This window comes from Anthonomus grandis, chromosome 1 (genome assembly GCF_022605725.1).
Source record: "Anthonomus grandis grandis chromosome 1, icAntGran1.3, whole genome shotgun sequence".
Taxonomy (NCBI): domain Eukaryota; kingdom Metazoa; phylum Arthropoda; class Insecta; order Coleoptera; family Curculionidae; genus Anthonomus; species Anthonomus grandis.
The window spans coordinates 17,628,499-17,642,597 of record NC_065546.1 but is presented as its reverse complement, the minus strand read 5'-3'; the positions used below and the strand labels follow the sequence as shown (position 1 = coordinate 17,642,597).

The window sequence follows — 14,099 nt, the reverse complement described above, 5'->3', positions numbered from 1 at the left end:
CCTGAACGACTTCCAGTACTAGTATTGGCAGTTTCAGTAGATGTATCTGGGTCTGGCAGTCTTGGTTTGTTGATTTTGGTTAAGGGAGACCTAGACACAATTGATGAAGTTCCTTCAGTGAATGCAGTAACGTAATAAAATATTTGAATTCGTAAATAAAATAAAATATCTCTTTTAAGTCAATGTTTGAACATCGCTAGGAGGGAACAATGAAACAAACATACTATATGTTTAAAATGATACCTGTTATATTAATTCTTATAATTATATATAGTATATATTATATAATTCTTATAATTATTATATATATAATTACTTATAGTTAATTATATATATATATATTGATAGCAAAGAATTATTTAACCTAATGCTATAAAATAAAGTGTTTATTGCAAGTAAAGCATTATGTCAAACAACTCTAAAAAATGTATTTAAAAAATTGTATATTAAATGTAAAATTACATAGTGTTACAGTATCTGTACATACAAAACTAGATAAAGTAAACATATTGATTATGAATTGAATTATAAACATATTGAAACATATTATTCTAAATTATATTCTTTTTTTGTCTTAGACATCCACCGTAGATTGCTTTTGTTCAATCTACTTTTCATAGCCTACAAATTAACTTTTACTACAGCTACAAATTTAGTCGTAAAAAACCAACTCCAAAAACTGACCCTAAATAACTGAAATTTTAAAAATTACTTTTGTTAATTAAGTCTAAATTTTCTAATCAACAATGTAATTTTTATTTTTGCTAAAGAAATTTTAGATTTCACTTATCTCATAATCTCATAATTCATTTCTAATTTTGTAAGGTAGGTTTTTGGAGTTAAAGTAGCTGTTATAATTGTTTTAAATTGCACAAAAGTTAATTTTATTGTTTAATTAAAGTATCTGTACATACAAAACTATATAAAATAAGCATATTGAAAATTCATTATTCTGAATTATCTTCTTTTTTTAAGGGCTTCATAACATAGAGGCGTATCTGCCGTTTTTGGCAAAACGCGTTTTTTAGGGCATACGATAGATCTTGATATAATGCACGTTTTAACAAAAAAGCGTATATACACGGATAATTATTTCCGAGAAAAAATGCTATAATATTTCGGCGTAACAACAAACTGACAGCTATGCAGTTTAACAAAAAAGCGTATGTTCATTCGCCTGTATGTTATAATAGGAATAAACAAAACTATTTGGCGTATGAACATACGCCTTAATAATATTAGCGTGGGTAACAGCGTGGTTAAATTTTAGCAGAAGGGCGTAACAACTTAAAATAATTGGTATAATAAATTGGTATATTAAAATAATAGCATTTTACATTTAGACATTCCTTTATACCCTTAAATACATCAGTCATTTAATGACTAAGACTCACTTAGATAAACATAAACCGAGACATAAATAATTAATATTTATACACGGGCACATAACCTTAAAATTATTCATGTTTTATTCAACGTGTAGTGTTCGTTTCCGAAAGTTAACAAGAGTGTTTTTGTTGCTAAAACGTCTTCGAGAACTAAAAAAATTATTGCTATGGCTACAGATGTTGGTAAGTATTTTAAGTTTTCTGTGGTTAATTTATATTTAATCCCTGTGTAAGCAGATAATGGTTCTTTTAAATCACATCCACCTTCACAAAAATATCTAATGGTCACATCACAAATTCTCGTATGTTTGCCTTTATAAAAACATATTATGATAATTTCTTTTTAAATTGATTTTTGAAAATGCTTTTTTCTTAAAACTAGTCGTTTTATTTTTCAAAGTCGAACGTCTTCAAAAAATTTTGAAAATTGTTTTCCTCAATTAGCATAACACGGAATTTTTTTAAATAGTGTAATTATTTTTTTTTGCATTTCTTAGGTGTTATTACTCGAGTTTAAAAAAAATGGTACTTTTTTATACTACCGAAATAATAATGAAAAAAAATTAGGCAACTTTTTTAGATTATGGAAAAAACAACCGGACTAATAAACAATACTCGTATTTTTAACCATTTTAATAAGCTTACATCGGTTTAAGGACCCGTCGAATCCGATTTAGCAAGTAATGCCTTTTCTCGATTCCGATGATTCTCTCAGAGATCCCGATTATGTTGACAGTGGTGAAGAAGACAATTTTGGCGTGGCGACTTTTGAAAACGATTTGCCTGAACTAGATAACCAAAGCGTACAAGAAGTAAATTCAGAACAAGATGAATTCCTAGATGGTGGAATGGAAAGTAAGTGCTTATTTATAATAAGGGCAAAGATTTGAAATTAAAGTGCACTTTTTTCTTTATTTTTTTAAATTATTATAATTTTTTTTATAAATTTAATAAAATATTTAAAAAAAAAATATTTTTTTAAATTATATTAGTTATTAGGTTTTGTCACTTTAAAAGGCATTTTTTTAACGAAATAAAAATTTTAATTAGCTTGCCTTAAAGCACGAGCATCATTAATTATTACTTAAGGGCACTAAATGTTAAATTGGTCTTAATAGTTTTGTACCTCTTTTATTTCTGTTTGTTGATGATAATGTACTTTTGGTTTTAGGACCAATAAAACGACAAAAACGAAAACAACCTACATCATGGAAACAAAATGTCCGAAAACTCAAAAGAAACAGTGGCATGGAATATGTTAATTCTAAAGGAAAGCAAAAACGTTAAAAAATTTATGCAATAATTGCAAATTGAGATGTAACGAAAAAATTAATTACGCGGGAAGTCAAATTATTTTTAATAATTTTTGGGGACTTAAAAATCTCTCAAGACAAAGAGAAGTTCAAGGATGAAGAGAAAAGCAACTACAAAGGGCAGAGTTCAATTATCTCGAAGAAAGTACACATATACTTACAGCTTTTTATACCTTAATGTAGAAATTTCAGTTTGCAAGCAATTTTTCTTATCTACATTTGGTGTTTATGTAAACCTTCCATCTCCAGATAACAGGGGAAAACATGCTCCGGGTATCAAAGTTCCTGATGATGCTATTCAAATAATGGATAACCACATTAATTCCTTTCCAGTTGTGCCAGCTCATTGGTGTAGAAAAGACAGTACCAAAAATTATAAAAAATAAACAAAATATTTGGAAAGTATTTTAAATAAAGAAAGAATGTATACACTTTATCTGGAATATTGCAAGGGACTTGAGGTTAAACCAGTATCTAAGTCAAAATATAAGGAAAGATTGATAGAAAAGAAGATTGCCTTTTATATTCCAAGAAAAGATCAGTATTGGTGCTACGAATTTTTCCTTCAAACTGCAGATGCCAGACATCCACGTGAACCTGAATACCAGCTGCACATAAAAAGAAAAGACATCATAAATGTCATAAAAAAACAAGATGCTGAGAAATCAAGAAGTGGCCCAACCTATTTTACTTATAATTTTGACTTGGAAGCAGTTTTGTATAGCCCACTTTTTTTTGCTAAGCCGCTATTTTATAAACGAAAATTAGCTGCATATAATTTTACTATTTATGCGACAAAAGACAAGACAGGTTATTCTTATATTTGGGATGAGACCAATGGAAAACGTGGTTCAAATGAAATTTCTACATGTCTCTCTATGTTTATTGAAAAGTATGTACTGTTGACTCAAAGCACCTAATAATGTTTTCCGATAACTGCCCTGGACAGAATAGAAATTCTACAGTAGCTGCTATGTTTCATCAGGCTCTTTTTAAATATCCTTCTCTAGAGAGCATTAAAATAAAATTTTTAGAAGTCGGTCATACTCACATGGAGTGCGACTCTATGCACTCAACAATTGAGTCTGCATCACGTTATTCCAAAATCTATATTCCAAGCGACTGGTTTAACGTTATTCATTTAGCAAAAAGAAAAGGTCAGCCATACAAAGTTCATGTGTTAGAATATACCGACTTCAAAAATTTCAAGATTTATCGCGAAAATGTTATGTCTAACTGCCCAGTTGCTGAACAGGGAGAAACTTTAAACTGGAAGAATGTTAGAGCAATAAAATTTACAAAAGAGTGTCCAAGGTTGCTTTTCTTTAAAAATGAACACTGGGATGAAAATTATCATATTGTGGATATTGCCAAGAAAACGCGTGGCCGACCTTCTGGGACGCAATTTGAGGTTCCTAAGTTATACACTGAACTTCTACCAATAAATGAAAAGAAGTACGCTGATTTACAAGAGTTATGCAAAGAAGAGGTTATACCTCGAGTATACCATCAGTATTATAAAGATTTACCCCATGACGGAAATCAAGATACTTCGGATGATGAAGTAAGCCTGGCAACTCTTAAAAACAGGATACGATCAAAGAAGCGCAGTGGCCGCAAAAATTAGTTTATTCAAGTTTGTTTTTGTTAAATGTTAAGTTAAAGTTTAATTTTAATTTTTTCTATGAACTTTTGTAGTAAGAATGGAACTGATTTGTCATTTTGGAAAAATAAATATTTTTTTTAACTTGGTTTAATTGAATAAAGGCGTATCGACAAATTTTACAGGCAAAATATTAACTAATAGTGTTACAGCGTAACAGAGGGGCGTATCGACTATAAGTCTGTGTTGGTAGTCCTAAATGGTAAGACTTATGCAAGCTTATAACAGCAATTTTATAATACATTTACATGTAAAATTTCACAAAGTTTCCTAAACCACAGAATTTTTAAAACGTTTTTGCACATTATCAATTTCGTTAATACGCCCCTATGTTATGAAGCCCTCGATATATTTTATTATAACTTCGGAGAATCACCGGTGTATGTCCACAAATGAGTTCCGGTGAATGTCGAAAATGACCATTTGTTTGTAAAGCTGGCTTTTTGGCGGTGAGGGTGGCGTATTGTTCACGTCAGTCTTACACAATTAAGAGCGCGTGGATGCAAGTTTGCTAAGTTAATTCGGTATCAGAGATTATAATATTATGTGATTAGTGATCAGTAAATCGTAATCAGTTTTTTGAAAAGTTACATGCAATAATTGAAAGTAGACGAGAATACAAGTGTTTCTGTTTCTATAAAAAGAAAGGTGCTTTAAGCTCTTGTCTGAAGTGAATTCTGCTAAAAGTAAGTGCAGTACACCTTTGAACTATAGGCGTTTAAAATGTTTTGACATTTTAAAAGTGATGATGAAAAGTTAATTAGGCCATTAAAAGCAGGAGAAACTAACTTCCAGTATTATGGTACGAATTGGGGGTTATTTGATATACTTTCAGAAACTCAGATAAAAACAGGTGTTGGAGGAAGAACACGAATGCTTAAAGAATTACAAGTTAAATATAAAAATATTCCTTATAAAATTATAATACTGTATTTAAATTTGGGGAAACAGTACCAAATGAAAGGCAGTGCGCCTAAAAAAGGTAATGTTGTAAAGTCAATGATTGTTTCTGATCAATTCTGAATTGAACTCTAGATATCAAGTTGACTTAATAGATTTGCATTCACAGAGCGATGGCCCAGATCATTTACCAAAGTTTGTCCATTTACGACCAGTGGAAACCAAGAGAGCCAAAGAAGATCATCTACTTCAAATTTTTTTAACATTTGGTGTTCCCGCCATATTACATTTGGATAATGGTAGAGAGTTTAGTAATCGATCATATCTGAGCTATGCACTATGTGGAAAGATATTAAAATAATACACGGAAATGCTCGTCATAGTCAAACCCAACGCTCAGTAGAAAGAGCTACTCAGGACATACAGAATGTATTAACTGCGTAGATGCAAGATAAATGGTCAGAAGGTTTGCCGTTTGTTCAATTTGCCAAAAACACAACTTATCACAAACGAATACGTCAGAGTTCATATAAAGCTACATTTGGCGTTAAACCAAAAAGAGCCCTAACGACGTCATCTCTTCCTTCTCTTAGGAGAGAAATTAAAAACATTGAAACTGAGAAAGAGCTAGAAGCCTATTTAAATACTTTGCGTCTTTAAAATTTGGGCCATGACCATAAAGAAGATCATATTTTAGATATAAGCGACGCCATAACGAAAATTCCATTGGAGCAGATCCGCAAGCTAGCATGATTTTATCTGAAGTATCGACTGATTCCCCGTGTCGCACGTCTACATCTCAAGCTCCACAACCCAGCACGTCTTCCCAAGTACTTACTGAAAAGCACGAGCTAATTTCTGCAAAAAGAGCAGCCGCAAAAGATAATCCTTTGTTTCAAGCGAGAAAATTCCTACCAGCTCAAATACGTGATACTAAGAGAATCGCCTATTCGGGCCGAGAATTAGAGTTCCTGATGTTGACCGCACAGATCCTCGAACTGTGCTGGCGGTTGTTGGAATAAAGTATTAAGACTTTTATAAATTAGAAAACAAAAATGATACCTTGAAGCAGCTTTTCATCCGTAATCAGTTCGCAATTTGTCTTTACACATTTTCTTTAAAAATTACGTTCCATGCATGAGATATATTACGTTCCATATATAAGAAATGGTCGTGCTAATTCAAAAAGTGGAGGCTATACACGTTGTAACTGCAAAAGAAAGTGTTCCACTGATAAATGTAGCTTTAAAAGTCAATGGCTGTTGTGCAATTCGAAGTGTCATGGCAGTTTAAGTTAAGCAATAAATAAGATTACGTCATAAATTTCCTTTGTTTTTTTATATTTTAAACAAACGTTTTTGGTATTATTTTAATTGCCCTTAGTTATTTGCACTGTTTGTTTGAAGTACAATAAAGTTCTTATGTTCATTAAAACTATAATAATAAATAATATTGTTTACACGTAAAAAATATGCCTATGTATGTATGGGTCGATTTTTATTTAAACTTTTATTTGATAACATTATTTTTAGAAACTGATGAATTTATCGGGCTTAGAAGCCGTCCTATATTGATATTATTTCCTGGCTTTTCACCAGCACCTCAATGTATATCGAACTACCCCCGAAGCACGACCTCTGAAGATGCTAGCCACCCGTGTTAGTGAAATATCAGGAAATCATTACAACATACGATGACCCTTAAGCCGGATAAATTTATTAGTTTCTACAAACGATGGCCACGAAAGTCTAAACTCTTTTATCAAAAATATTTGTTTGTAACATACACATACACTTTTGCTGAAAGTTCATATTGGCTGGTGTATGGCCAGAAATAACGATATTTAACCAATAATTCCGACATACGCTAAGCAACTTGGTGAATGTTGACATTATTTGGTCTGTATCCACATTTACCGGATTTCGGAATTTCACAGTAACATATACACCAAATGTAAAAAAAGGAAAACTGAAAAATGTAGGTTGCTTACTAGTTATATGTGCTATATCACCCTGTATTTAGGTTATCAAGGGCAATAGACCCATTGCGGGTTATAGTAAGTTCCTTTGCAAGCTTAGACTTATTTCTGTTTTTAAACTGTTTTTAACTACTACTTTTCATAATATACACAGAAACATTTTAGGAATTTGTAATATCTTACCTAAGTTCTAGATGCGTAGGTCTACTTCCACCACCCATTCCCTTTTCCGGAGTACCACTTAAGCTATCCGCAGCCCTTTTAGGACTTCCAAATCCCTGTGCTCTGTCCAACAACACGTCCGCCGGTAAACTATAACTGATATCCTCCTCATCCGGATTTGGAACATTATAAATATCCGGTACAGCCGAAACGCTCTTCGGCACAATCGTTTGAGGATGCGTTAAAAGATCTGCAGGAAACGCGTACGAATCGTCTGGCAAAATCTGACCTGGATCCGCGTTACTTTGTAACGTTCCCTGCATACTTCCACACTCGCTTCCGTATTGTTGTTGTTTTTTCGCTAAAGCTTTTTGTTTGGCCCGTTCTTTTGCCCTTTTCGCCTTGGCCCTCTCTCGTTCCTGCAATAGTTTGGCCAATTCCTTATCTTGGGCTTCTATGGCCATTAAACGGTCGCGGTTAAGGATTGTGTCTTCTAAGTTGCCTTCTTCTGCTTGAAGTTTACGCGCTAGTTCTGCGTCTTTTTCTTCTTGAATATGTCTGTGAAAGTTTTTTTACTCAGTTAGAATGTCATGTAGTAGAAATTGTAGCATACGATAAATAGCTGCGCGCATTTTTCATGTCAAGGGTATAGTGAAAAGTTCGACCTACATTTCAGTAGGATTTACAGTTAAAAAATTCTTGTTGAGACTTGGTATAAAAAAATAGCTGTTATATTTAGAACTAACTATATAATAATAACTAAGACCCGATAAATATACCATACATATATTAGTTTATTACTTATACCAGATTAAACTAAAGATAAGATAAATAAGATAAAAATAATTAAAATAGGATTGGGATTTTAGATTTAACCATTATCTATTTAAATAGCGGAAAAATATTAAACATTGAAAAAATTATTTTTAGTGTGCCTCACAACATATTTAAATTTATTCATTAGAAAAAAGAGGAAAAACACAAAACTCAAAGTGTCTGATTTATCCTTAAACACAATCACTAAAAATATACGACAATATTTTTAGATTTTAAATAATCTCTGATTTTATTTAGTGTAGATTTAAATAATAAATAAAAACTTTATACCAGACCATATATTGTTAGAGAAAAAATCAACAGACGAAAAGTTAATTTTAAAAAATTCAACAGAGATCAAACATAGATTAATATAGATCTTTAAGTTTTCTTCTCAACTTTGTTAAAGAAATTGTTCATAATTTACCAAACTTTCACATATTCTCTTTATTAAAGCTCCATTCTCTCCTACAGTCGTCGTTTAAAATAATCTACATGATACTGCTGTCGAAACTGAAGAAATATAACACTCCAAAGGATGAGTCTCCAAGCTCATTCTGTCTTGGGACCACTACTCTTCCTGTTATATATTAATGACTTGTCACTTCTACCGCTAAATCGCAAGGTGAAAATGTTTGCTGGTGACACTATCATTTTATGGCATGAGAGGAATTTGACAGATATCGAAATGACTGAACATTGATCTTGAAACCATTTAAGAATGGTGTGATGCAAATAGTTTTTGTTTTAATTCCTCAAAAACAAATGTGTTGAGTTTTAAGTGTTCTACTGATAATGTTATGTTGAACAAATAGCCTATTCTAAGGCACCTTTCTTGCAAATTTTTGGGTCTAACAATTGATTAATGATTTGGATTGTTTGAAAAGTGTTTATCATGCTCTTGTAGAGCCTCATCTGAGCTATGGTATAAGTTCTTGGGGCCCATGTGCTCAATATAGATTTGACTCACAGTTTTTACTTAAAAAAAAGAGCAACTCGTTTTCTGTCTAAAAGAAGATATTGTGAGTCCACTTTTTGTAAAACATAAAATTTTAAAACTCTGTTTCTTATCTGTCTTACAGACTGCAAGTTTTATAATCAAAAATCATAAAAAACAATTTACAAGAGACAATTCTTTTGGTACTAGACTCACTTACAATTTCAGATTGTCTATAGCCTAAGAACATTGAAATTAACATTGCCGTGAAACTGTGGGCAGTTTGTTTACTTGCAAGATCTCTGATAGAATGATTCAAATTCAAATGCCCATATATAAAATTATAAAATACAGTTATAAATCTAATTTAAATTTTGACAAAAAGGATTAATTCTCGATTATAAAAATCGTTAATCTGTTGGTAGACGAATGATGCCAAATGCTTACGTAGAAATGGCAAAAAATTACTTTATTATATCATAAAAATATGTCACTTATTCTGACAGGCAGAAAACAATACTGCTATTTCTCTTCAATAAAATATGAAAAATTTTCTTTAGTAACATATGATAAGATACTCTATAAAGAAGTCAATATTCAAAGTAAAATTAATGCGGATTACGCATATTTGAGAAAAAGAAAACACGCCGCTCGTTCGCATCGTTGATTTCACTGACACAAGAAATCTTTACCAATGACATCGTCAAAAAATACTTACATGATAAATATTTATTAATAATAGATTATGCTTTAAATTATAAACAATATTACCGTTTATGAACTCTTTATGGGTTTTTTAACGTAGTACATTAGAGTAAAGGTACCTATCTAATAAAAAAGCATTTTTATGGAAATTAAATATATCATAATTATTATAGATTTCTTAATAAGTTTTTATAATTCTACATTTTTGATGACGTTTCTCTCTTGATGTTATGACAGTATCGGTATTTACTTGTAAAAAGATCGCTTTGAATCGACTTTTTTCCATGGTGCGGAACAAACGACACAAGTTTTTACGTATTGATATACAATAGCTGAAAACTTCCTCTTTTGAAAATGCGTGTAAACTTGACAACAGAGAATCGGTGAATATGTTTGTAAACAAAACACCTTCCTTGTCCCTGGGCACATGTTAAACCCAAACAAAGTTGTTGTTTGCTAATTCTACTCTTTCAATGTTCTAAGGTTATAGCCCAGACTGAGCAAATAACAAATCATTTGTTTATATAGGTAACAAAATCTTTAACCACCTTGCTCTTGAAATTGTCCTCTTAGATTTAAAAAATCTTTAAAGAAAATGTTGGTCTCAAAAGCCTGGACGAACATTTTAATGTAACTAGCTGGAATTAATAGCCTACTTATCTTTATATAATTAGTGTGTTTTATTTTTTATGAATTTTGAATATTGTTGAATTTTCAATGTATATTATAGGCACCTTCCATTTTTATAATCAAGAATATCGTTATGTACTCTGTGATATTTGTATTTGATTAGGATTAATTTAGCTCATAGCAAGGCTTTGTCAGCAACTCTGTTTGCGATTATAAAGCGAGTTTTTGAATTTGAAATGAATGTATCCCCTATTGATAATAAAAAATCACAGAGAGAAAATAAAATATAACTGCATAAATAGCCTATTCATAATGAGTTACCTATTTTGTTGGGTCACTTATAGTAAAAATCAATTTAGAAAATACTCTATCTCATACGCTCAAATATTGAAAACAAGAAAAAATTATAAGTTATTTATATGATATTATATTTATATTTATCAATATTTGAGCATATGAGATTTTCTAAATTGATTTTTACTATAAGTGAAGTAATACCCAACAAAATAGGTAACTCATTATGAATTCGTCACAACAATACAGATTTTGCTTTAGCCTATTCATGTTATGCACCTTTATGTTCATCATATTCACTTTTGACGAACACAAACAAAACAGTTACTTTCTTCCAAAATATTATTTTTGATTTTAGCCCATTCTAGCTAGAGCGAAGCAAGTGTAGCCTGTTATTATATGTGGTGAGACCGTGACTGTGTGTTTTCTATGTTTTCGTTAAACGTGTATGTTGATCTCTATGAGAAGAATGGTTCAGATTTTTGTATCATATTCACTGTTGAACAAAAAACCCTCTATCAAATTTTAAGATAAATTTTTATGATAAGCCATCAAAAATATTTGTCATTAGAAGAACAGAAGTTTCGGTCTGCTATGTATTGAATATAAATTTTTTTTATATTTTAGAATTTTTTACAATTTAGATTTTCTTAAACAATTTATAAGAGTTAAGAGTAAAAAAATTAAAATCTTGCAAATTTGCACAATAGATATGTTTTAGCACTTACTGCATGCAAGAGGAAGAGCAAAATTTGTTCGATATGTGGAGTTTTCATTTTTAATAACAAATCTTTTTCATCTTCCAAGGCAGATTCTGCCCTAATCCTTAATTATGCTGCAATGGTTAGATGCTTAGATTAAATTTCTATATATTATAGATTATATCACGTGTATCTAAAAATTAAACTTTTTATTTAATGCTATGTAAAGAGGAACATATTTATCTAGAACAGCCCATTCATACTAAAAAAATTGTTTTCTTAATCTAATTTAGTTGTCAAAATATAACAACCCAAATATTAGAGTGAAAAATTAGAAATTTTAAATAGGACCTTATTAACTATATTTAAATTATTAACTCACCTTAGAGTCAGTTCATCTAAAGGTATCCCTAAATCTTGAGGAATATCTGGAACTACCTCAATTCGATTCATATCTTCATTCACTAAGTCACTGGGTTTGTATGGTTCTATGTACAATTCAGCACTATTGATGTTTTCTAGAATGTAATGACTTTGTAATTGAGTTTCTTGACTTGATATATTATACCTACCTATATCATTATTTCCTATTTGCCTTCTCTCTAAAGAAGTTCTAAATCCATTTGAAGTAGGTAATGGCATGGGCATTGCCTGCCTTTTTGGTAAAGCTGGTAAATTGGCTTGGTAATTTAAAGGGCTTGGTCTGTGTGGAGACTGTTCTTTGGCCACTCTAGGGGGCAGCAAAGGTGTTGGACGACTTGGGGATAAAGGAACAGAAGGAAGTGGCATTTGTTGATGTCTTTCAACCTAAACCAATATTATAACAAATACATTATAAGTGATCTAAGGTAATGTTAAAATAGCATTTATCCTGCTCATATTACACTTAAAATTATAAAAATTTAATAGTAATGTGGCTACTTGATATATAAATTGGTTTCATTTTCAGTCTTTACAACACATGTTCATATAATTTGTATCCATAACATTAATTTATTATGTACTTTTTATATACTACTTAAAATGAAAAAAAAACAAATGTCATACTGAAAACAAATGCCACAGAATGTGGTATACATACTTTAAGTCTCTCAATTTCTAACATTTGCCTGGCTATGTTCTGGTCTCTAAGTTCAATTGCCCTTTTTTTCAGCCTTTCCTCTCTTTCCAATTTATCAGCTAAGTCTTTCGCAACCTATAAAAAAAGATGTATTTTACAACTCACATACAAGAGGAAAAGTATCTAAAAAAATTATACAAAAGTAATTGTTTTATAAATATATTTCAATTGGATTAATAAATGAATTTAATTTAAGTAGAATTATTTAAGTTTTTATGATTTTTTTTAATATGATTTGCAAAAAAAATTAAAATTAAAATAGTTCGTACCATATTTAACTGAAATATTTAAATTTCTGTTGATTTTTTAACAGAAATTTTAATATTTTGCGCGGTTAAGAAAATGTCACCAAATCTAAAATTGGTTCTTGATGAGTCAGTAAAAATAATTAATTTTGTCAAGTCACGTCCACTACAATCCCGATTGTTCTCCATATTATGTGAAGATTATAGTAGCGATCATAAAACACTATTGCTCCATACTGAAGTGAGATTATTGTCTCGGGGTAAAACTTTGACAAGGCTTTTTGAGCTAAGAACAGAATTAAAAGCTTTTCTTACAGATGTTCCTTTTAATTTAAAAGACCGTTTGTCCGATAAAAGCTGGTTATTTAGACTAGCATTTTTAGCAGGCATATTTGAAAAACTTAAGAAATTAAACCTGTCACTACAAGGAAAACAACAGTTTTCAATGCTAACAACAAAATAACTGTCTTTAAAAAAAATTAGATTTTTGGATTAATTGTTTTGGTAAGAGAGAAATCGAAAGCTTTTCATTGCTAAGTGAATTCCTTCGTCACGATAGTCTTAGTGATACAAAAATATTTCAAAATGAAATATTTGTTGAATTGGTGCAATATCTAGTGCAAGGGACTTTTGAATCTTACATTCCTGAAGAACAGAATATAAAACTAAAAACAAACTCATGGATTCAAAACCCTTTTTCATCTAAATTGCAGCCTGAAAATATGTCAAATAGCTATGAATCATTTCTAGAAATGACATTGGATACAAGCATGGAATCATTGTTCAAAACAATTTCACTAAATGATTTTTGGTGCAGGGTTCGTGATGAATATCCACAACTTGCCACAGAAGCTTTAAATGTTCTTCTGCCGTTCCCAACAACGTATTTGTGTGAAACGGGATTTTCAGCATATACAGCTACAAAAACAAAATACCGCAATAGACTGGATGCCGAACCAGACATGAGAATTCAACTTTCTTCTATCAAGCCTGACATTACCCAGTTGATGAGGAATAAAAAACAATTACATGCCTCGCATTAAATGAACTTGGTGTTATCATTTGCTTACTAGCTCACTACTTACTGTATCTGTCTTTTTTTGTATGATTATTAATAAACAATTCACATATAACTGCTTTTGCTTTTAGTTTAGAGTTTAGAGTTCCGTTAAAAATGTAGTTTTTTAAAAGGGTTCCGTCACTGCTCTAGACTGACTAATAGTCACTGATAAGCTAAGACCATAAAA

The 14,099-nt window shown here is 30.8% G+C and overlaps 1 protein-coding gene across 1 annotated transcript in view; it reads right to left on the bottom strand.

Moving 5' to 3' along the window:
- The window catches only part of LOC126733903 (uncharacterized), a 44,538-nt gene that overhangs the window by 22,919 nt on the left and 7,520 nt on the right, over positions 1 to 14,099 (bottom strand). Inside the window, exons 3-7 of the mRNA XM_050437355.1 lie at positions 12,569 to 12,682; positions 12,060 to 12,294; positions 11,870 to 12,005; positions 7,426 to 7,962; positions 2 to 90 (exon numbers count right to left, since the gene is read on the bottom strand). Coding sequence (XP_050293312.1) covers positions 2 to 90; positions 7,426 to 7,962; positions 11,870 to 12,005; positions 12,060 to 12,294; positions 12,569 to 12,682 — 1,111 coding nt within the window. The remainder of the gene's footprint in view (position 1; positions 91 to 7,425; positions 7,963 to 11,869; positions 12,006 to 12,059; positions 12,295 to 12,568; positions 12,683 to 14,099) is intronic.